The sequence below is a fragment of the Trachemys scripta genome, chromosome 1 (genome assembly GCF_013100865.1).
Source record: "Trachemys scripta elegans isolate TJP31775 chromosome 1, CAS_Tse_1.0, whole genome shotgun sequence".
NCBI classification, from domain to species: Eukaryota; Metazoa; Chordata; order Testudines; family Emydidae; genus Trachemys; species Trachemys scripta.
Genome location: NC_048298.1, coordinates 92553647 through 92576365, shown reverse-complemented (window position 1 = coordinate 92576365; position 22719 = coordinate 92553647). Strand labels below are relative to the sequence as shown.

Sequence of the window (22719 nt, the reverse complement as noted above, 5' to 3'; positions counted from 1 at the left end):
CCCTGAGGCGCCTCCCTCGCAGCAGCTCCCACCCTCTGCCCTGATGTGCCCCCCCCCTCCCCCGGGCGGCAGCTCCCCCCGGCCCGGGGAGCTGTGCGGCAGCTCCCTGCCCCAGCTCACCACTGCTCCCGCCTCCTCCCCGAGCACGCCGTCACCGCTTCATCTCTCCCGCCTCCCAGGCTTGCAGTGCCAATCAATTGTTTGGCACTGCAAGCCTGGGAGGGAGAGAAGCAGAGCGGGGCGGCGTGCTCAGGGGAGGAGGCGGAGTAGAGGTGAACTGGGGTGGGGAACGGTTCCCCTGCGTGCCGCCCCCCCCCCCCACTTGCTGCAGGCGGCCCTCCGGGCGCTCCCCTGCCCCAGCTCCCTCCGCCTAAATGCTGACGACAACTGGGGCGGCCGAAGATCCGGCCGCCGCGGTCGCCGCTGAAGGACCCGAAATGCCGCCCCCCAAATGCTAGCACCCTAGGTGACCGCCTAGGTGGCCTAATGGGTTGCACTGGCCCTGGGCAGAGTATCCAAATGGGCTCTCACTGTTTTGGGAGGCTTCTATCAGTTTCTCCTCCTCCTTGGGCCGGACAGTTATGAGGTACTGGCTCAGCCTGCTGGGGTTGGTGACATAGATCTCACAGCTGTGGAACAGGTAGTGGCTGCTAGGCAATTCCTCCTCATGGACTGGAGAGCATTCTGTCTCTCTGGGGAAGAGAGTAGCCAGACCTGAGTGAGCAGGAGGGATGGTCAGATACAGGAGGACAGGCATATGCTGCCATGGGCAGGTCACTTACTCTGATGCCGGTGGGGTTCTGTAGAAGAGCGTGAACAAGACAGAGCTGGTGACTTCTGTCCTCACTTTCCAGCTGCACATTAGCCGATCAACCCCATTGAAGAGGCAGTGAAGGTTCTTGGGCTGAGCCTCATCCCCTAGTGAGGAACCAGTGGTTAATGTAGCTCTGGGAGGGGCAGGATTGGGAGGGAGGGAGAGGACAGTGGAGAGGATTGTGACCATTGAGGGAGGAAGAGAAAACGTTTACTTTCAGGGTTCTCTAGGGCAGTCCAGAGCATTATGTTGGTCCACTTGTCCAATGGATACAATCCACATATTGCGAGAGACAGAGAGACTGGCCGCTCCTGAGCACACATCCCAAAACCCACTATCTCCACTCGCACTCACTGGCCCTTTTACTGAGAGGCCGGATACTGAGCACACCTAGAAGGGCCCCATCAAGGCGAGGGGTTTCAGGTGCAATGGAGGGGAAGTGTGCGTAAGGAGCCTGTACTGCCCCTACTAGTGCCACACTGGGACTGGTGCCGTGCTCCTGTGCCGTGCAACTAACCAGAGCGCTGCAGTCTCTGTAGCTACTGCTCTGCTACCTGTCAGTGACACCAAATTCACTTCAAATAAGTGAACACCAGTGAAACTGGACCATTTTCATCAAATTCCAGAGATTCTCCAATGTCATCAACTCAGCCCCCAAATCCTCTGGAAGCGAAGCACAATATCCCTTTGCTCCCAGCATCTATTCATGTCCCTCTTTCCCCCCACGGCCCCTCGGCCTCCAGAATTACCTTCCTGGGACTTCCAGGACACGGCAGTGCTCCATTCGCTGGACTGTCCAGACCAACCAGCGCCCTGGCTTGGCTTGGATCGCACACGAGAAACGTAGGTTCTGTCTGGCACAAGGGCATTACACCTCATCAAGCAGTGGGAGGATTTTGCGACTGACACTGAGGAAGATTTCTGTCAGTGGGGATGAGATAGCGAGAGGTGAGGGAAGGTGGAGGGAGAGAGAGAGAGAGAGAGACTTGTGAGAGAGGTGGGTGGAGGACCCTTTTCTTGGGTAATTCAGCTCAGCCAAGCACAGCCAGCGCTGTGATCCCTGGGTAAGCTGGAGCCAGATGCTCCTTGTGCAGGGATCATTGCTCTTATAGCACACAGGCTGCTTTTTACTTGCTAAATCTCTGGTCTTGACCAGCCAAGGCCATGGCCGGACGGCACAGGGTTTGTAAGATGCACACACAGCTAGCTGCAGCGTGCATGGACCCACTGTCTGGGCCATTCAGGTTTCAGAGGATCGGCTGGGGTCAGCAGCAGCCAAGCAGGTTTCAGAGGATTGCAAAGGTTTGTCTTCTGCCCTCTAAAAGGTGCAACCAAGAACAGCACATGCCAATGCCTAAGCATGTCTCTTGCCTACCTCCCAGGATTCCCACTCCCGCTTGTAGGTCATGTCAAGCTCCAGTGCATTGGGCAGCCGGTATCTTCTCTTTCTCCCTCCAGCTGCTTCCCAGGCTGCTTCTGTGCCATTGATCGAACATTTCTGAGGTGGGAGGGTCTGGACTGGAAATGGAAAGGGACAAATGGGCTGTGGTTATTAGTAGATGAGGAGAGGGCAGAGGGCCTTTCTAAGTCTTATTTCCATAAGGAAGGACCCAGATCTGCCTAATATCAGGCTTTTGTGGGATTTCTCAGGACTTGGGGGGTGGGGTGGGAAGGCTTGTTTGGACTTGGCAGTGAAAGAAATAAAGTTGCCGAGGCCTTACGGAAAATAGCGATGAACAAAACAGAAGGAGAATAGGGAGGAGAGTGTTGTCAGGTAGACCCATGGCAGCCAGCATTCATTTTAAGGTGGAGACATATTACTGTGTAGTTTTCTGAGTGAAAAGGTTTGTTTGACATCAGTTTTTTTCCTAATGGAAGAGAAACCCAGCTAGAACAAGGGTGTGGGTCAGCTGGGAGGAATACATCCGGCTTTTCCATTGTAGGCAGGTAAGGAAGGAATCTATTTATCTATCTGGAATCTTGTAAGTGAGGAGCTGTTAAACAGGTGTCACAATGGAAATGGAAACTCAGTTCCTAGCAGAATTATAGCTGACATGCAGAAGTAAGGTGAAGGGTTAGGGACAAGGTGGATACAAATCAATTTTTTTAATTAAAATTATTTTTTTATTTAAATCTTTTTTTAGTTTTAATGAAATACAGCCTTTTTGCTGTCTGGTCACCCTAAAATCAAGATAATGAACATGAAGATTTTTCATCTCTGCTGTTTAGACTCTGACAAGGGCTGGAGCTAAGAAAGAAAAGCAGAGGTTCCTAGGGTCAACCTGGGATTAGCCCTAAAAGACATTCAGTGCTGATAGATTACTACATCTCTGTCACCTTTTGAAAGGCTATATTTAGTTGCAAAGCAACTTGTGTTAATGGTTACCAACCAATGAAAATCAACATCTTGTGATGGTGTACCCCATGAGGCTTCATGGGAATAATTACAATTATTTTTTATTTAAATCATTTTTTTTTAGTTTTAATTAAATACAGCTTTTTTTTTTTTTTTTTAAAAAGCCTATTTAAAATTAAATGTGAAATTATAACAACTATCTTAAAGCCTAAACTTACCATAATCTATTATAATTATTTTAATCAATTAAAATAATAATATTAAGCAATATATATTTGCTACCAAGTTTTAAAGACTGTGAGACTGTAAACTGGTGGAAGGCGGGTAGTCTGGAGTACCCTAAGTCTCTAAGGTGCCACAAGTACTCCTGTTCTTTTTGCGGATACAGACTAACACGGCTGCTACTCTGTAACTAATTATAGTAATCATAATAAAAATTAAAATGCTGTTTTTGTGCCTTTTTAATTGAATCTGAATTCTATCCGAATTGAGCTTGATATCAATCACAAGTAAAAATTTAACGTAACCTAGTAAATAAGAAATGCATCATTCACCTTTTTGTGACATAATACAAAAAGTAAGTAGGAATCTGAATAAATGTATGTTAGGCTATATAAATGCGTTTAAAAAGATATTGTGATGCTGGTAAACCAGCTGCCAGCTCCTGTAAAGTCTGTAAGCATCAGCTGAGCACTGACAAATTCATAGCTGGAAACTACTATGTTAGTAGTGTTCAAGATAGGTGTTAGACAGAAGGCCTTGTCCCATCGGTTTGAATGCTGTAAGAGGGAAATCAAAATAGTGGGCATGAAGATTTATCATCTCTACTGTTTGGACTGTGACAAGGGCTGGAGCTAAGAAAGAAAAGCAGAGGTTCCTAGGGTCAACCTGGGATTAGCCCTAAAAGACATTCAGTGCTGATAGATCACTACAGCTCTGTCACCTTTTGAAAGGTTATATTTAGTTGCAAAGCAAGATGTGTTAATGGTTACCAACCAATGAAAATCAACATCTCTTTAGAAAAAGAACTAAAAATGTACAAACACAAAACAAAATTAAAATCGAGGATTTAAATCAAGGTTTGCTGCTTGTTGATTTCAATCAAGATTAAAATTTAAATGGTTTTGATTTAACCCAGTCCACTCTGGGGATCAGGATTCTTGGATAGGGTTGGGGGACCTGCGCAGAAGGAGAAGTATTCATGTGAAAGGATCAAAAATAATTCTGGAGAGAAGAGAGTGGTGGATGTCTTTCCCTTACCATTCTGGAAGAGGCTGACGTTCAGCTCAGCCTGCAGCAACCGATCAGGTTTGAAACTGTAATTGTCGTTCACCCGAAGTCCAAAATGGGTGCTGTTCCTGTGGCAGCTCCAGCAGACACAGGAGTCCTGGCAGATCGGCAACTCCTTGCCTCCCTGAGGCTCACATGGGATCTGTGTGCTTCTCCTATGTGCAGAGAAAGAGGGTGAGGAGGAGCTGATTTAGATACAGATAGAAAATCCCAAATTAGGCTCCTGAAATCTTCCCCACATTTATTCTATTCTACTCAATATAAGTTCTTATACTGCACTCATTGCTGTGGTATCCGAGCACCTTCCAGTAAAGCTTTAAGAAATGTGAATATGCATCTGCTAATTATTGTGTTGCCCTAGCTTCAGGGGAGAACATATACACATGTTGCTCTGAATTTATATTATATTGGTCAAAAAAATGAGCCTTGCAGTTGGTACGGAAGGTGGTGAGCCAGAGGCGATGCATAGGGGGTCATGCGGGGTCATGTGTCCCCCAACATTTCTGGGTCCCATGGCAACAAAGAAGAGCCAGGGGAAAGTTTGGGAGTGGGGAACCATCCCTCTCTCTTCTGCTGATGAATGAACCTCAACCCAGCTGTACTCTAATGCCTCTTTCTCCACACCAGGTGCAGTAAACTAACAGGCCCTGCCATCACTCACACCTGGGATCCCCCGGAAAAATCAAGGGAGAGTGATAGAAAAGGTAATGGACTGAAGGTAAAAAATCCATTGCAATCGACATACTACATTGACTATGGTGAGAGATTGTGCCACACACTCTCAAAGAAACTGAGGAACCACCTGATCAGCATCCTGTACAGCAGACAGGAGAAGATCAAGAATGAGCTCTCAAAACTGGACACTCTCATACAAAACCAACCTTCCACACAAACTTCCACGTGGCTGGACTTTACAAAAATGAGACAAGCCTTTTACAACATACACGTCACTTCTCTACAGAGGAAAAAGAACAGTAAACTATCTAAACTCCTACATGCCACAGGGGGCTACAACAGTGGTGCCCTTAACTCACCCAACAATATTGTTAATTTATCCAACCACACACTTAACCCGGCGGAAGAATCTGTCCTATCTTGGGGACTCTCTTTCTGCCCCATCACCCCCACGAATATGATACAGTTCTGCGGTGATCTGGAAACCTACTTTCGTCGTCTCTGACTCAAGGAATATTTTCAACATACCACTGAACAGTGCACTGACCCACAGGAACCCTCCTACCAACACTACAGGAAGAAGAATTCTGCGTGGACTCCTCCTAACAGTCGAAATGACAGACTGGACTTCTACATAGAGTGCTTCCGCAGACGTGCACAGGCTGAAAGTGAACAAACAGCATTGCTTGCCCTGTACAGAATGCAACGCCACCCACAGCCTCAGAAACAACTCTGATATTATAATCAAAAGGGCTCACAAAGGAGGTGCTGTAGTCATAATGAACAAGTCAGATTATGAACAGGAGGCTGCCAGGCAACTCTCCAACACCACATTCTACAGGCCATTATCCTTCGATCCTACTGAGGGTTACCAAAAGAAACTACACCATCTGCTCAAGAAACTCCCTACTATAGCACAGAAACAAATCTACATGGACACACTCCTAGAGCCCTGACCAGGGGTATTCTATCTGCTACCCAAGATCAATAAACCTGGAAACCCTAGATGCCCCATCATCTCAGGCATTGGCACTCTTACAGCAGGAGTATCTGGCTATTTGGAATCTCTCCTCAGATCCTACGCTACCAGCACTCCCAGCTATCTTCGAGACACCACTGCCTTCCTGAGGAAACTACAATGCATTGGTGATCTTCCAGAAAACACCATCCTGGCCACCATGGACATAGAATCTCTTTACACCAATATTCCACATGAGATGGACTACAAGCTGTCAAGAACAATATCCCCGATGAGGCCACGGCACACCTGGTGGCTGAGCTTTGTGACTTTGTCCTCACTCACAACCATTTCAGATTTGGAGACAACTTATACCTTCAAGTCAGTGGCACTGCTATGGGTACCCGCGTGGCCCCACAGTATGCCAACATTTTTATGGCTGACTTAGAACAACGCTTCCTCAGCTCTCGTCCCCTAGCGCCTTTCCTCTACTTGCGCTACATTGATGACATCTTCATCATATGGGCCCATGGGAAGGAAGCCCTTGAAGAATTCCACCTGGATTTCAACAATTTCCACCCCACCATCAACCTCAGCCTGGACCAGTCCACACAAGAGATCCACTTCCTGGACACTACAGTGCACATAAGTGATGGTCACATAAACACCACCCTATCCCATAAACCTACTGACCGCTATACTTGCCTACATGCCTCCAGCTTCCATCCAGGACACATCACACGATCCATTGTCTACAGCCAAGCCCTAAGATACAACCAAATTTGCTCCAATCACTCAGACAGAGACGAACACCTACAAGATCTTTATCAAGTATTCTTAAAACTACAATACCCACCTGGGAAAGTGAGGAAACAGATTGACAGAGCGAGATGGGTACCCAGAAGTCACCTACTACAGGACAGGCCCAATAAGGAAAATAACAGAACACCACTGGCCATCACATACAGCCCCCAGCTAAAACCTCTCCAGCACATCATCAACGATCTACAACCTATTCTGGAAAACGATCCCTCACTCTCTCAGAGCTTGGGAGGCAGGCCAGTCCTCACTTACAGACAGCCCCCCAACCTGAAGCAAATACTCACCAGCAACTACACACCACACCACAGAAACACTAACCCAGGAACCAATCCCTGTAACAAACCCTGTTGCTTACTCTGTCTCCATGTCTACTCTAGTGACACCATCAGAGGTCCCAACCACATGAGCCACACCATCAGGGACTCATTCATCTGCACATCTACTAATGTGATATATGCCATCATGTGCCAGCAATGCCCCTCTGCCATGTACATTGGCCAAACCAGGCAGTCTCTACATAAAAGAATAAATGGACACAAATCGGTCATCAGTAATGATAACATGCAAAAGCCAGAAAGAGAACACTTCGATCTCCCTGGACATGTTATAACAGATTTAAAAGTAGCCATACTTGAACAAAAAAACGTCAAAAACAGACTTCAAAGAGAACTAATATTCATTTGCAAATTTAACATCATTAATTTGGGCTTGAATAGGGACTGAGAGTGGCTGGCTCACTACAAAAGCAACTTTCCCTCTCCTGGTATTGACACCACGTCATCAATTATTGGGAGTGGACTACATCCACCCTGATTGAATTGGCCCTGTCAACACTGGTTCTCCACTTGTAAGGTAACTCCCTTCTCTTCATGTGTCAGTATAATAATGCCTGCATCTGTAATTTTCACTCCATGCATCTGAAGAAGTGGGTTTTTTACCCACGAAAGCTTATGCACAAATAAATCTGTTAGTCTTTAAGGTGCCACTGGACTCCTCATTGTTTTTGTGGATACAGACTAACACGTCTACCCCCTGATACTTGAAAAGGTAATGAAAATAAACTGAGTAACGCATCTTCCTGTATCTCTCCATCCTCCCAATGCACACCTAAAAGAGTCTCCAACTTCCACCCCCCAGCAGGGCCAGCACAGGTGTCCACGTGCTCCTCAAAGCATAGCTGTCAGCTCGGATCCCTTTTCCTCCTCCCATTCCCACCTCTTAGGTTCAGCAGCCACAGGCCTCCTGTGTCCTTCTGCAGCAGAGCAGGGGTCAGGCACTTACTTGTCTATATTGTCCTCATGGTGAAGAGTCACCTGGATGAAGCGACGTGCCGCTGTGCACTCCTGCCACGTGCAGGTCGTCCGGGAGGTGTAGTCATTGTAGCAGCGCAGGCTCTGCATCGGGAGACTCTCTGCAGGGGGAAGGAAAGCACAATGCTGCGGGTGGGTCATAGAGAGGGGCAGTGAGGAATAATGGGATGTGCCATGGCCGGAAGGGTAAAGATGGGGGAACGAGGCGCGAATGGGTAAACTCTCCTGGGAGTCCCCCGCATGTCAGTTAGCTCACATGTCAGGGATGTCATGGACAAAAACCTCCCGCTCCCCGATGCTCACAATCCAGAGTCTGAAGAAGAGCGGTTTACTTACCAGGAGCTGTGGCAATGAGTGAATCGCCTCTGTGCATTCACAGTCTGGCCAAATTGTGTGAGTCTATTATGAGTCTCAGACTACTGAGTGTTTTTCTTAAAGCCCCAACATCTGCATTGAGGTTATTACCCGAGACTCTCACTTTTCATGTACGAAAAGTAAGCGTCTGACCTACACGGCTGGGAAGAGAAGCTTGAAGGATGAGCCCTAAATACGCCAACACCAAACCAACACCCCCCCCCCAGCTGTATTCTCATTCAAATCTCATGATATTTAAGTCACTCTCAGGATTTTTTAGACCTGACCCTCGATTTCTGAACGCTGGGGGTTGGCAGTTCTGATTTGCATTGTGGGAGTCGCCCCGGTGGTGAGCACACAGAACCCTCGTTGAAAGCTGCCTCCAGGGGGGTGCATGATCGTTCTCACAGTGTCATTGGTCAGACAACCTCTTCTGCATACAGGAGTGCTCCCACCAACCACCTCCATTCCTTCTCCTGAACCACACAGTCCTGATGCCCAAGGCCAGCTATGGTGCTGCAGCTGCTGTAGTGGAATGAGATCTTATCCATGCAGGAACCTGCACTTTCCTAAAGGTGGGGAGAAGAGATAGCTCAGTGATTTGAGCATTGGCCTCCTAAACCCAGGGTTGTGAGTTCAATCCTTGAGGGGGCCACTTAGGAATCTGGAGCAAAATCAGTACTTGGTCCTGCTAGTAAAGGCAGGGGGCTAGACTCAATGACCTTTCAAGGTCCCTTCCAGTTCTAGGAGATAGGATATCTCCATTAATTTAATAGCCCTATGCACCTCTTAACCAGGGCCGGTGCAACCTGGGCGCTAGCATTTGGGGGGCAGCATTTTCTTCGGCAGCAGTCGGATCTTTGGCCGCCCCGGTTGTCGTCAGCATTTTGGTGGAGGGAGCTGGGGCAGGGGGCGCGGGGAGGGCCGCCTGCAGCAAGTAAGGGGGGGCCGCATGCAGGGGAACCGCTCCCCGCCCCAGCTCACATCTGCTTCGCCTCCTCCCCTGAGCACGCCGCCCCACTCTGCTTCTCTCCCTCCCAAGCTTGCGGCGCCAAACAGCTGATTGGCGCTGCAAGCCTGGGAGGTGGGAGAAGTGGAGCGGCAACGGCGTGCTCGGGCAGGAGGCGGAGCAGAGATGAGCTGGAGTGGGGAGCTGCTGCACGGCTCCCCGGGCGGGGGGGGGGCGTGCGTGGGGGGGGGGGGCTGCGGGGGGGGGGGGGATGGGGAGCTGCCGCAGGGCTTGGGGAGGGTGCAAGGTGGAAGTTTCGCCTAGAGCGTGAAACATCCTTGCACCGGCCCTGCTCTTAACCCACAGAGAATGTGTCTGTTTTGAGAGGTTTTACTTGACATCTTTCCCAGAGAGCTACAAATGTCTGTTTGGCTTTCTAACACAATGTCTAAGGTGTGTATATGGGTTTCCTTGGGAGGGGAATGGGATCTAGGGAAGAATATAATGGATAGACTGTTTGTTATGGAAATGAGATACTGCCTTGTATTTAGCTGTGACACTCTGAGTTCCTTTCCCAGCCCTGAAGAAGAGCTCTGTGTCGCTCAAGAGCTTGTCTCTCTCCCCAACAGAAGTTAGTCCCATGAAAGATATTACTTCACCCACCTTGTCTCTCTAACTCCCTTAGGCATGAAATTCAACTGGGGCCTCACAGTCATTTTGTCTTTGTGGATTTCTGGATAGGGTGGATGGAGATTATTGCTTGTAGTTCACTGGCCCTCCCAGCAGAGGCTATGGCAAATCGAAAGGCAGTTTTAAGAGACTTAAGGGAGGCATTTTTCAGTGACTCAGAGGATGGACCAAATGAGGTTTTGTTAAAATGAGATTTAAGTCCCGGGAAAAGTAGCTTCCCTAACGGGAATGTGGGGGATGAGAGAAACATTGATAAGGCCTTTTAAAAATCTAGCAAATGGAATGGGAAAATATAGTTCTCCCTTCCCGCTGCTGATGGGAAACAGAGATAGGTGCTTGGTTCATTTTCTGAGAGGTGCAGATGGTTTGGGGACCTCACATGCAGCAGATAATCTAGAATTGCTGGAATTCCAGTTTCAGATGCAATCAGTTCCTTATTAGTGGTCCAGGAGGGAAATCCTGTCCCTTCTGGTGTGTAAAATTTCCAGGTAGACGCCACCCTTGATTGGAGTAGACTTGTCTGTGCTGTCTGTGAGCAGGGCTAAAGCTGGGTCACACGTGGAATTCCCATTGCATGGGACAGTTCAACATTACAAAATTGGTTTTCCTTCTAAACTGAAAGGAAACCAAAGGCTTTTAAATTACTCAGACAATGGGAATTCTGAAGAGTTTGTTTTGCACGTGGAGCATCAGAAAAATTTCAAAATTTCATTTCAAAACAAACTTTTCATTTAGAAACTTATTTCGTTTTGTCACTGTTGTATTGTTTTTATTACTCTTACATGATTTCAGGAGGTGTCGCTAGCAGTAATACACTATGTGACGTCATATGATGTCAAGCCATGCGACAAAATACCTCTAAGGCCCAAGTGAAGGACTCGGCAATGAAGAGGGTTGTCCTGGTTTGAGAATGGGAGTTGGACCTGAGAATGGATCACATAGCTTAAGAGCCTCGGAGGCAGGGGTGGCTCTAGGCACCAGCAAAGTAAGCACATGGTTGGGGCAGCCCATTTGCAGGGGCGGCAGGGATCCAGTATGGGAGCTGAGAACCAACAGGGGGCCCTGGGAGCTGTAGTTCCTTGGTTAGCTCCCTGCCTATAGAGCCAGGCCTGGAGCAGGGAAAGAACTACATTTCCCAGCATTCCCTTGGCCACTACCAACAGGAAAGAGGGGGAGGGAGTGAGGTAGCTGAGACCTCATGCTGCGGCCTGCTGTGAATGGAGAGCTGCACGGTGAGTAGGGATACCATATTTTAACATTCAAAAAATAGGACACTCCACGGGGAGGGAGGGTAGCCCCACCCTGCCACCATCCACCCCCTCCGACTGCCCCCCCACAGAAACCCCAACCCCCCCTGCTCACCCCCTCCTGGAACCCCTGCCCCTAACTGCTCTTTGGGACCCCATCTAAGCTTCCCTTCTCCTTGTCCCCAACTGCCCCCTCCTGAGACCCCCCCCAGCTTCCGCCCTAGGACCCCACCCCCTACCTGTCCCCTGACAAATCCCCGGGACTCCCATGCCTATCCAACCGCTGCCTGTCCCCTGACTGCCCCCCCAACCCCTGACCCATCTAACCCCCCCTTCTCCCTGCCCCCCCGAACCGCCGCCCCATCCAGCCCACCAGCCCCCTTACCATGCTACTCAGACCAGCGTGTCTGGCTCCGCGCAGCGCCAGACACACTGCTGCATACATGCTGCCGTGCTCCCCCGCAGAGCCACAGCCCCCTCCGCCCCTCAGCACCTGCCTTCTAGATTTGAACACCTCAAAATTCAGGAGTGCTCAAGCTCAGTTTGGGCAGTTGTTACTTCATTTCTCCCAAATCAAATATACTGATCCACTGTAACTTGCTGTAAAAACAGTAGGATAAAATTGAGCAAGAAATGCTTCTCAGTGGTTATTAGGACTGGAATTGCTATTTTCAACAGCCATTGACTTTTTGTTTGATGTTTGTTTGTTTGTTTGTTTGTTTAAAAGGAAGACAGTGATATTGCATTGGCAAATTCCCCATAGAAAGAAAGAGTGGAACAAAAGAATAATAAAGGCACCTCAACTTTTCCTCATTTATGTAGGACAGTCTTATAATATGCATCCAGATATCCTCCAATCACACAGCTGAAAATTGTTCCACTTTACTGTAGTTCTGTAACCATATGGGAACCAATCCTGTCTGTGTTCTGTGCACATCTAAAATTCCTGCTGAATGACCTGCCGTGGGAGCGAGTTACCAGTGACCCAGGGCTGCGGCGGAAGGAGGGTGCAGGTGGGAGGAGAGCCCAGGGCTGGGGCGGCAGGAGGTGTGTGTGGGATGCAATGGTGGGGAGGAATGAGGGAGCCCAGAGCTGGGGCGGCAGGGTGTATGGGTGAGGGGGAGAACCCAGGGCTGGGACAGAGGGGCAGCCAAAATTTTTTTTGCTTGGGGCAGCAAAAAACCTAGAACCAGCCCTGCTTGGAGGTCAGATAGGCTTGGAGACTTGGGTGTCTTTCCCTGAGGGTATGAGGGGTGAAAGCCCTGCCAATAGCACATTGGGCTGGGGAGTGTGATTGCCCCAGCACAGCAGACATGCACGTTCCCCTCTGGAAAGAGAGATGTGCATGAGGCATCTCCTCTGAAACCCATTTTAAGGTCTGTACAGGGTCTGAGTTTGGTGCAGAGCTGGGGCAACAGGGGCTCAGAGAGAACATTGAGGAATTTGGAGAAATTCCTCCCTTTCTAAGAAAAAAGAACAGGAGTACTTGTGGCACCTTAGACACTAACAAATTTATTAGAGCATAAGCTTTCGTGGGCTACAGCCCACTTCTTCGGATGCATGGATGTAGCCCACGAAAGCTTATGCTCTAATAAATTTGTTAGTCTCTAAGGTGCCACAAGTACTCCTGTTCTTTTTGCGGATACAGACTAACACGGCTGCTACTCTGATCCCTTTCTAAGGTTCACTGAACTAGAACAAAGCAATAAACAACTTGATCTAACTGTGCACAGATGGGAGATTAAACCTAGAAACAGGAGCAGTCAATGGACACGACAGAGGGTTTCAAGGTTCCCTCCCCACTCTGAACTTTAGGGTACAGATGTGGGTACCTGCATGAAAGACCGCCTAAGCTTATTTTTACCAGCTTAGGTTAATTTTAAGCTGCCACCACCAAGTCTTCCAAATATTTAGGGAGAGCCACTTGGAACTCTGCCTTTCACCAAATATCTTTCAAGTCTTTAACCCCCCTTTTCCTGGACAGATTTGAGAATAATTCCCCGCCCCCAAGTCCATACACCCCTTTTCCTGGGTAGGCTCGAGAGAATCCCCTCACCAATTAGTCCTGGTGAACACAGATCTAAATCCTTGGATCTTAAAACAATGAAAAATCAATCAGGTTCTTAAAAGAAGAATTTTATTAAAAGAAAAGGTAAAATCGGAATGGAAAATAACTTTACAGGGTAATCAGATTCAAAGAGCCCAGAGGAACCCCCTCTAGCCTTAGGTTCAAAGTTACAGGAAACAGAGGTAAACTTTCTAGCAAAAGGAACATTTACAAGTTGAGAAAACAACGATAAAACTAACACGCCGTGCCTGGCTGTTACTTACAAGTTTGAAATATGAGAGACTTGTGTAGAAAGATTTGGAGAACATGGATTGACGTTCGGTCCCTCTTAGTCCCAAGAGCAAACACACCCAAAACCAAAGAGCACACAAACAAAAGCCTCCCTCCCCAAGATTTGAAAGTATCTTGTCCCCTTATTGGTCGTTCTGGTCAGGTGTCAGCCAGGTTACCTAAGCTTCTTAACCCTTTATAGCTAAAAGGATTTTGGTGCCTCTGGCCAGGAGGGATTTTATATAGTATTGTATACAGGAGGGTTGTTACCCTTCCCTTTCTAGTTATGACAGAGGGTCCTGTTTGTTCTCCGCAGTGGTAAAGAAGGAACTAAGGTGGTTCAGAGGGATGGACACCCCTAGACGTGAGCCTTTGACATTGACACTGGTGACTTGCTCTGTCTCCCTGCCCCTCACATTTCCCCCCTCCTCTCTGTCTCTCTTTCACACACACCTCACAGAGTCATCCTCCCATTTGACCACACCTCCAAATGGATATTCATTCACTTACACTCCCACCTGAATTTACATGTCATTCTGTCCCTCCACGCTCCTTCAGGGGTCTGTCTATCCCTGCACTGCACCTCCAGTTCATCCACCTACTCACCAGCCAGCTTGTTTACACATTTGCCCAACAGCCCACCTGTCCATCCATCCATCTACTCACTCTCCTGCTCTTCCATCCATCCACTTCTCCATTCAGCCATGCGCCTTCCCATCTGTAATTCCATCCACATTTCCATCCACTTACCATACCACCCATTCACATAAACAATCGCCCTCTTGCCTGTCAGTCTAGTCACCAACATACACATCTGGAATGGCAGAGGGAGCAGTCAAGCAGAGGAAAGGGGGAAAGTAGGAAAGGGAATGGAGAAGAGTAAAGGGACTGGAAGGAGGGGAGGGAAGATAATAAAAGGGACGGAAAGAAAAAGAAGAGGAAAAGAAACTGAAACTCACCTCGAGATTCTCCAACCCTGAAAGCCCAGCACAGAGCCAGCAGAGCACTGCAGAACAACTTCATCTTCACACCAGCCTGCGCCCACCAGCTCAGTCCTGCTCCCTGTGCTCTGGGCTGGTCACTGGCCTGGGGTTCTTGCAATCACACTTGTTAACTCCTTCTTTGTCACCTGTTGAATGTGGAAGTCAAGCTCTGATGGTCAGGTGGGAGATACAAAACCTCCCCTCCCTGCACTGAGAAGACTTTTCACTGATCCATCAAGGCCACAAGGGACCATTAGGTCACCTAGTCAGACCTCCTGTAGGACACAGGATGGAAAATAAAATTTACTTTGCAGGACCCATACATTGCAGAGCAAGGTCCCCATCTCCTTACCGGGGCGTTGCTGAATGCCCAGAGAACTGAGAGCCAATTGTGCTCTATTTGACTAACATAAGCATTGTCCCCATTAACCTCATCAGCAAGAAACAGTCCTAGGCTGTGGAAAGAGGGGAATTCAGTCTCCATGTTCATTCGTTCCCCGGGCTTCCCCCGAACACACAGCCACACACCCACACTTCCCCCATTGATCCCAAGGCTAACCTGGAGACACACCATCCTACCCTACCTTACCCCATCTCCACCACTTAAATACACCTCTCTCCTCTTGGAGTGAGATGGGTTTCAGTCTTCATGTTCCTTCAGTTCCAGGCTTCTCCCCCATCTGCTTCTCCTCCAATGAGACCGCAGTTGAGAATCTCTTTGAAGTGATTCCAACTGGCAGTTTGCAGCCAGGGCCCCAGGAATTGCTTTGGGACCCAATCCACAGGCATAATCCCAAAGGAGATTTACCATCTTCTTTTGTGGGATCTAGCATTGAATTCGGTGGTGCAACAACCATAGGCCAAAATCTTCACTGGTGTAACCCAACTGAAGTTAAAGGAGATGCACCACTGCAGAATGTGCCCCCATATTACTGCTTTCTAAAGAGCATGACAGCCCCACCCCGCCTTGGGCACAGCCACAGAGCCAAGCCTCTGTGCTCTGGGGATGTCTGTTCTGTGGCTTTTCCCCACTTCGGGGGAGCATGGAGAAGAGGATCCACCCAAAACAACCCCCAGCTTCCTAAATGCCATTTCCTTTGATAGAATATGGCCTGCTAGACAAGTGAACATTCGCCACAGAGAAGAGATCCCACTGTGACTAATGGCTCCAGAGCTCATGAGCCCTTGTCTGTCCAGGGACAGGCTCTCTCTGCCACGTACCCTTCCCCCAGTAAAGGCAGAGTTTCCTCACCTGAGCCAAGAGCTGCTGGTGGGACAGCCGCCTCACAGCAGATGGATCACTGACCCTCTCAGTTCTCACTCCCTGGCAGCTGGAGCGTCTTTACACATACAGGAATCAGCAATGACCATGGCTGTCCAAGACTGGAATGGATCCCCATGGGAAATAATGAAATTGGGGTATCCCCTATACCTGTTGTCCTCTGAACTTCAGCTTCCACACCCATATATGCCTCCTTTCAAGGAGCAGATACAGCCCTGAACACCGTGGAGCTGAAGTGTGAGACTCGGTCTCTGAACTTCCTATTTTTGGTGTTTTCACACCCACCTGGTCCCTGCCACAGATGCAGTTCTTAAAAGCTGAGAGGGGGAGGAAATATCTCATTTCATTGTGACCTTTCACTGATTCTTATTAACCGGTTTGGAGGAATCAGGACACGTCGTTTTCTAGGAATCAAGAGTAACACGCTGCTAACAGAGGCTGGCCTTTGCTTCCCATCTCCTTGCCCCCATATCCAGTTCTGTATTTATCTCCTGCCTGCTCTGCTGTAGCTTCCCATAAGACTGTAAGATTTCGGGGGCAGTGACTGCTTTTCACTACATGTGTGTGCAGCACCTTGCTCCCTGGGCTCTCAGTGACTTCAATCAGCTTTAGATCATGCCTCCAATAGTAACTCACTACCACTTATTTCCCTCCCTTCTAAAATTTGCAGACAGTGTCACCTACTCCTCTTTAGTGTGTGTCCATCTGGGGTGACAACGTCACTGCTGTTTGTGGCCATTGTCTTCTATCACAGATAAGCACAGTGCCATTTTCACAAAGTGGTTGCAGCTCCCAGGCCCCCAAATTATACTGATTTTTTCATTTTGCCTTATTTGTCTCTATGCTTCTCCAGTCTCCAGTGATTTCGACATCAGTTTCTAGCAGTGGAGGGGTTCTTGGTTTTAGTTTCCTGTTTAACAAACTAGCAGCTGGTGACAGCCTATGCTTCAGTGGTGCCATTCTGTGATTAGACAGTTCTAAGTAGGATGAGAGTCTGGCTCTGCAGCCTTTTTCTATAGGCACTTTATTATTTTGACTCACTTTGCCACCAGCCCCTTGGATTGGGGATAATAAGGAGGCAGTCGGCTGCCAAATCCCCCCACTTTATTGCAAACTACTTAAACTCATGTCCACTAAACTTCGCACATAGCCTTATAATACTGTCAGATACATCCATGTCGAGCAAAAATGGTGTTGACATGCACAATCACCTGTTTAGCTGTAGTATCTTCTTGTAAGGCTGTCTCAGAGATGTGATAATAATAGTCTAGGACAAGTGGATAGTTTCCCCCCCCCCCCTGCCTATAGAAACCTATCTATGCTTTCCTCATGGGTCCAGCTCTCAGTGTGCATCTCAGTAGCAGGGGTCTGCATGGGCAATATACTCCAAGAATGCGATGTACAGGTAAGTAACTTCTTTTCTGTGTGGAAGCAGGACAGGAAAACAGGATGTAGTCATAAACCGTGAGTTTATCATGTAAATGTTGGTTATTTCCCCCAGGCACTGTTTGACTTTCCTAGAATCAGTACACTGGAGCTGACTTCAAGAAGGGAAACTTGATCTATCCATGCAGCAGGATCAACAAAGACTAGAGGTGAGACTGAATTTGGATCACAAAGCTGTCGGGGTGCATAAGCCATTAGCCTACTAGGGACTAAGCCTCCATCTCCAAATTGCAGGGTTCTTACTTTCTGGGCTGTGTTTGGATTTCAGGTTTTTTCTTCTCTGGCATTTGGGTTTCACTTCTACTCCTTCCCTGTAATACCATCTGGATTCTGTAGAAGTGAGTAGCACGCTCAAGGGCCACAGAAAGCAGAAGGAAACTCCTGTTTAGATGTGATTAGATTGCTTTTGTTTACATGGCTTGGTACGTACTGTACTTCATCCACTCACACCACCCTATCTAAAAGGGGACTTGGGCAATACCGCAAGATTGTGAGAACAGGCTGGGGGTGCATGCAAGCTGATTGCTGATATGGTATCTCTGCTCTGTGAAAGAGAACAGCCTCTGAGGGGAGGTGTCTGATTTGTGTATACGAGACACTGTCCCAGTCCTTCTGCAGCTGACTACCCCATCCAGCACTCCTGTTACAGGGATGGCATGAGGTCACTTCCATTGAACTCATCTCCTTATGTGATCATCGTCACAGATCCAGTCAAGCACCTTCTCTTACCTGCCCTCCAGATTGGTGTGAGGGGAAACCAAGCCTTTGAATCTCTGCCTGTTAAGCCTCCCTGAGACCGAATGGAGTCCAGACGCTGTCCCTGTCCTGGGGCCTTGTGACAGTGACTCATCCACCAGTGTGCCCCATTGTGGCTGGGCACAGGGTTTTCCCTCCTTTTGTTGCCCTGCCAACCAGCCAGTCAGGCTTGCTGCTGGTGGTCCCCTGTCTTGCAACTCAGCCTCCTCCAGCCAGGTCACACTCTGACTTACCCCAAAGGGGTGGGACTGAGTCCAGACCAAAACAGTATGTCAGCCTTGTACCAGGTCTCTGGCTCAACTCTAGGCCTACTAGGGCTTGTGAGTCTTGTTCAGAGCCTTCACCAGGCCTTTCCTTGGGGGCCCATAGGGAAACCCAACCTCCTTCTATCCTGGGTTCCAACCCAGCGTCCCTGTAGCGGGTGGTTAAGGTCTGCTTCTTCAGACCACCTGCTTCTTTCCTGGGCTTCTTGCTACTGCAGCCAGCCTCTAGCCCTTCCTCCCCAGCTGTCCTCAGGCCTCCAAGGAAAGGTAACAAAGGAAAGCACAACACAAAAATAGTCCAAGTATGTCCCTGGCCTCCCTCCTTTTTGGAGCTACCTGATGAGCCTGGCTCAGCATCCTCAGGGCTATTGTGCATTGTTTGCAGGAACCCTCTACTAGCTTCATCCACCACGATGCTCATTTCTGGGAACTAGTGGGGAGAGGTCTCTGTACCTCAAAGGACAGCACCTTCTGAACTGGGCATCTCCCTTTTTAAGGCTCCTCCTCTAAGTATGGCATGCCTAACAAGTGTGGTGGGGTGGGGCTACCCAAGCACCAAACTGCTCTTAACACCTTCTTGCCTAGGGTGGGGTTTGCACACCCTGACACAGGTCCATAGGTGCTCCCTTTGGGGTGCAGGCTCTGTTATCCCTTCCTGAGAGCTTAGATTCCCCCCTCCCATCCATGTCTAGCGACTTACCCCCTGGGCTGATGCTGACCCTGCAGACTCTGCTGTAGTTTAAACACATCCTCTCCCAGAATCCCACAAAAAATATGAGACTTCTGGGTTACTGTTAAGCATTCTCAGGGGCCCTGTGGTAGGTGCACCATGAAACACACACACACTTTGCACAGGTATAGCAACTTAATACTCTTTGTTTAGTAGCACAAGATATACACATACATACAGAATAACAGCCCTGCCTGCATTTCACTGCCTTACCTTCTTCACCACTGCAGAGTATCCTAGGGTCAAAGCTGTCTGAAGCTGTGCAGGTCCTGCTGCTGCAGAGCGTGGCTTGGATTCCCGGAACATGGAGACTTCTTCAACCCCCTGCCAAACCACACAGCTTGTGTCCTGTGGCCTTGGTCTATCCACTCCCTTCCTTCCTTCCTCCTGCCCCAACTTCCTGTGTGCTTCACCCCCAACCTCTCTGTGGCTCTGTGTCCACCTACCAACACCTGGCTTTCTTTGTTCTGTTATGGTATCTTTCCACTGCTCCCAGAAAACCCTTCCCTCAGTTTCCTAGGATGAAGTTACTCTTTTGAATGACTATGGTCCACTTTAAGTATTCCCCATTGTCCTCAGTCTGGGGAAGGCATGCTTTCAGGCTTGTGGGACATGCTGGATTCACGTATGGAAGGGCATTCATGATACGGAGGTTTCATAAGAGCAATTCCATAATATCAACTACAATTCATTAAGTTATACAGAAAGATCCTCCATCATCACAATGAAATCTGGGGAATTCTGGTGGTTATCTTCATGGAAATGACATACATTTCCACAGCAGATCACATGTAGCAAAAATAGTGCCCTCTTTGTCGTTCTTTTCCTTCCACTTGTCCCAAGGAACTGTCCACGATGCCACTGGAATCTTCCCATGTGCTTTTGTGAAGATCATTCAAGACTTACCCCCAGAGGAGGGCACTATCAATTGGCTGCGCTGCTATTACCAGGATGACACTCTCCACAGCATCAGGTAGTGAGATGATGCTTTCACGTGACTGCTGGAGAGATGCCCAGACTCCTGCAGCCCAGTCAGGGATCTGCTCTGATCAAGTGAGATGATGATGTATTTTCCCTCTTCTAGGGACATATCAGTGGAAGAGGACCTGAGCAGCACCCCATTGTTCAAGGACCTCATGGCATTAATGAGGTACAGCACAGGCAGATGGAGGAGGTGCAGCCACTACTGGATGCAGAGATTCACTCCCAGGCATATTTCCTGAGTTCCTCCCACTTCTGGCTGCTTTAGGGTCTGTCCAGCCATCCCAGTGTTCTGGGCTTGACATACTCTTCCCTATTACTCTGGAGAGTTGGCAGTTGTCACAACCTGGCCCAGTACCACTCTGTATGGTCCCTAGTCTGTTGTGAATGGACCCAATGACTGGGTTCCATGTGCTTCCAAGCCAAGTGGGCCTGGGCAGAGTCTAATCATTGTTTCTAGCTGTGGGAGTCTAGGACACACTCCCAGGCTTGGGCCTTTTGTCTGACACCCTTGGGATGTGGGGCACCACTGTCCAGCCACCCTAGAGCCTTAAACTGGTGTCTGAGACCTGCTGAGCACCCCAGTCATTTAGTCCTGCTCCCCAGATCTCCTCTGAGGCTGTGGGTCACTCAGGGATTCTAGTTTAACCCCTTAGGGGACAATGTGGCAGAAAAGCGAGGAACGCAGACTTAGCAGAGGAATTTCTTAACCACAGAAACTTTACTCTTAAAGGACTCAAGAGTTACAGCTCTCTGAAAACAAAAGTCCTGAGACACCTCCTCCCCTGGTGTGTGCTCGCCTCTGCTGGGAGTCTGAGGTTTGTCAGCATTTCAGGTGGAGCAGAGACCTACCTGCTCTCCCCTCCTGCAAGTCCTTTGGTTGTGTGTATGCAGAGATGATTGGCCCTCCTGTACAGAGCAGAATCCTGCTCTTAAATAGATCTCTGTCTCTCTACCACGTGGGAAACTCCAGTCCCCCTACATTCTTAATCCCAAGACTCAGCTTTTGAAGGAAATCTTTGTTCATGCTGGGAGTCCAAACCAGTTTATTTGGAGCCTCTTGCAGACAGAGACCTTCTCAGTGCCCAGCTACAGGCTAGCCTCTTCTTGCAGCAGCAGCATTCTGCATACCCCAGGCCCCAGAGGAGTTAAGCGAATTCACTGTTCTCCCACATTAGGCTTAAAGGGACAGCTGCTATGTTGCTTATTATATATGCCTTGATTGCAATCCCTCGAGGTGGGGAGTGGGGGGGTTGTAATTATTTGTGTCACCGGGGGACCGGCTGGGAACTCAGAGCTACTCCTGGAAGCATTGAGGGAAATGTATTGTTCCAGTGTAGAGACTGCAAAGTAGCTTTCCTTCCTCCTCTCTCCAGGCCAAAATATTTTAAGTTCCCTACCATAAAACCAGAGGTCGTCAAGGTTCCTCCTTGAATGCGTTAAATCCCATGGCTTTCTGTAACTCTTACCACTTTTAGGAAATGGGCCCCATGATGACTGATGATAATTTCCATGACGTAATTGCTCAATCAAATTTCACTCCTTCTCTGGCTTCCTCCTTTTTTTAACCAACTTTTGCAGCCTCACATGACATAGCTACCAGCAAATTGCTATTCTATCAAACCCTGCTACAGTTCGAGTAGAAGCTAGTCTGAACCTTTAACTCCCTTTTCTCAGTCACTTATAACTTTCTGACATGTTTACTTATGGGGCTGAAATTTCCCAAGCTTGGTCTTTGCCTGAAAGTGAAATTTTTTTTTGAAAGCTTCAGCAAAATCTGTTTAGCCATTTTTAGCATGAGGAATTTGGATGGAAGAAAACACTTTTATAAAAATTTTCTTGCAATAATTGGTTTTCAGTTGCAGGGCTGTTAAAAAAAAAATCCTCCAAGAAAGTCATATATTGCTCCTAACAAGGGCTACTTATGTTTCTTAGATTATACAAAAATTATGATATATTTGAAAAATACTGTGCAATCGTATAATTGAAGATGGTACTGTAATGTACTTGCACCAATAGGCAGCATGCAGCTTGCGTGTGTAATTTTAAAGGGATGCCATTAACTTGAAATCTACTCCATTTGTAAAAAAACCCCAAAACAATTAAAAGTGGGTTCAGTGTTAGGTTAGGATTAGGATTGAATCCACCTGCAAATTTTGGTGTTTTTTACAATCACATTTTCCTGGGTTTTTTTTAATGGTTTTTTCTCTTGTTGCTGCGTGTAAAACCCACACAAACAGGGGAAACTGATCCACTGACTAATAGCTGGATGAAAATGTTGACGTTTTTCCTGGCAAAAAAATGCAGATTCTGTGACACCAAAATATTTGACACATTTATGTCAATTTCACTGTGGGTGGGGGGAGGGGTTTAAGAGGGAGAACTTTTAAAAAATCCCCCAAAATCAAAATAAAATGTTTTGACAGTTTTGAAACTAAATGCTTTGGGTTTTGTTTGAAACAACTGTTTCCAAAT

At 48.1% G+C, this 22719-nt stretch overlaps 1 protein-coding gene and 1 long non-coding RNA gene across 2 annotated transcripts in view; one reads left to right on the top strand and one right to left on the bottom strand.

Annotated features, from left to right (window-relative positions):
* LOC117880870 (cytokine receptor common subunit beta-like) overlaps nt 1-17048 on the bottom strand; it is a 34211-nt gene extending 17163 nt beyond the window's left edge. The window contains 8 exon segments of the mRNA XM_034777446.1: nt 532-692; nt 783-918; nt 1564-1735; nt 2190-2332; nt 4431-4615; nt 8197-8326; nt 14763-14932; nt 16039-17048. Of these exon segments, the coding sequence (XP_034633337.1) occupies nt 532-692; nt 783-918; nt 1564-1735; nt 2190-2332; nt 4431-4615; nt 8197-8326; nt 14763-14826 (991 nt within the window). The 5' untranslated portion in view covers nt 14827-14932; nt 16039-17048.
* A 259-nt stretch (nt 17049-17307) lies between these two features.
* Nucleotides 17308-22040, top strand: LOC117880877. The gene is made up of 3 exons (XR_004646630.1): nt 17308-17663; nt 20107-20236; nt 20348-22040. It is a non-coding gene; the product is annotated as an uncharacterized LOC117880877 (long non-coding RNA).
* The last annotated feature ends 679 nt before the right edge of the window (nt 22041-22719 follow it).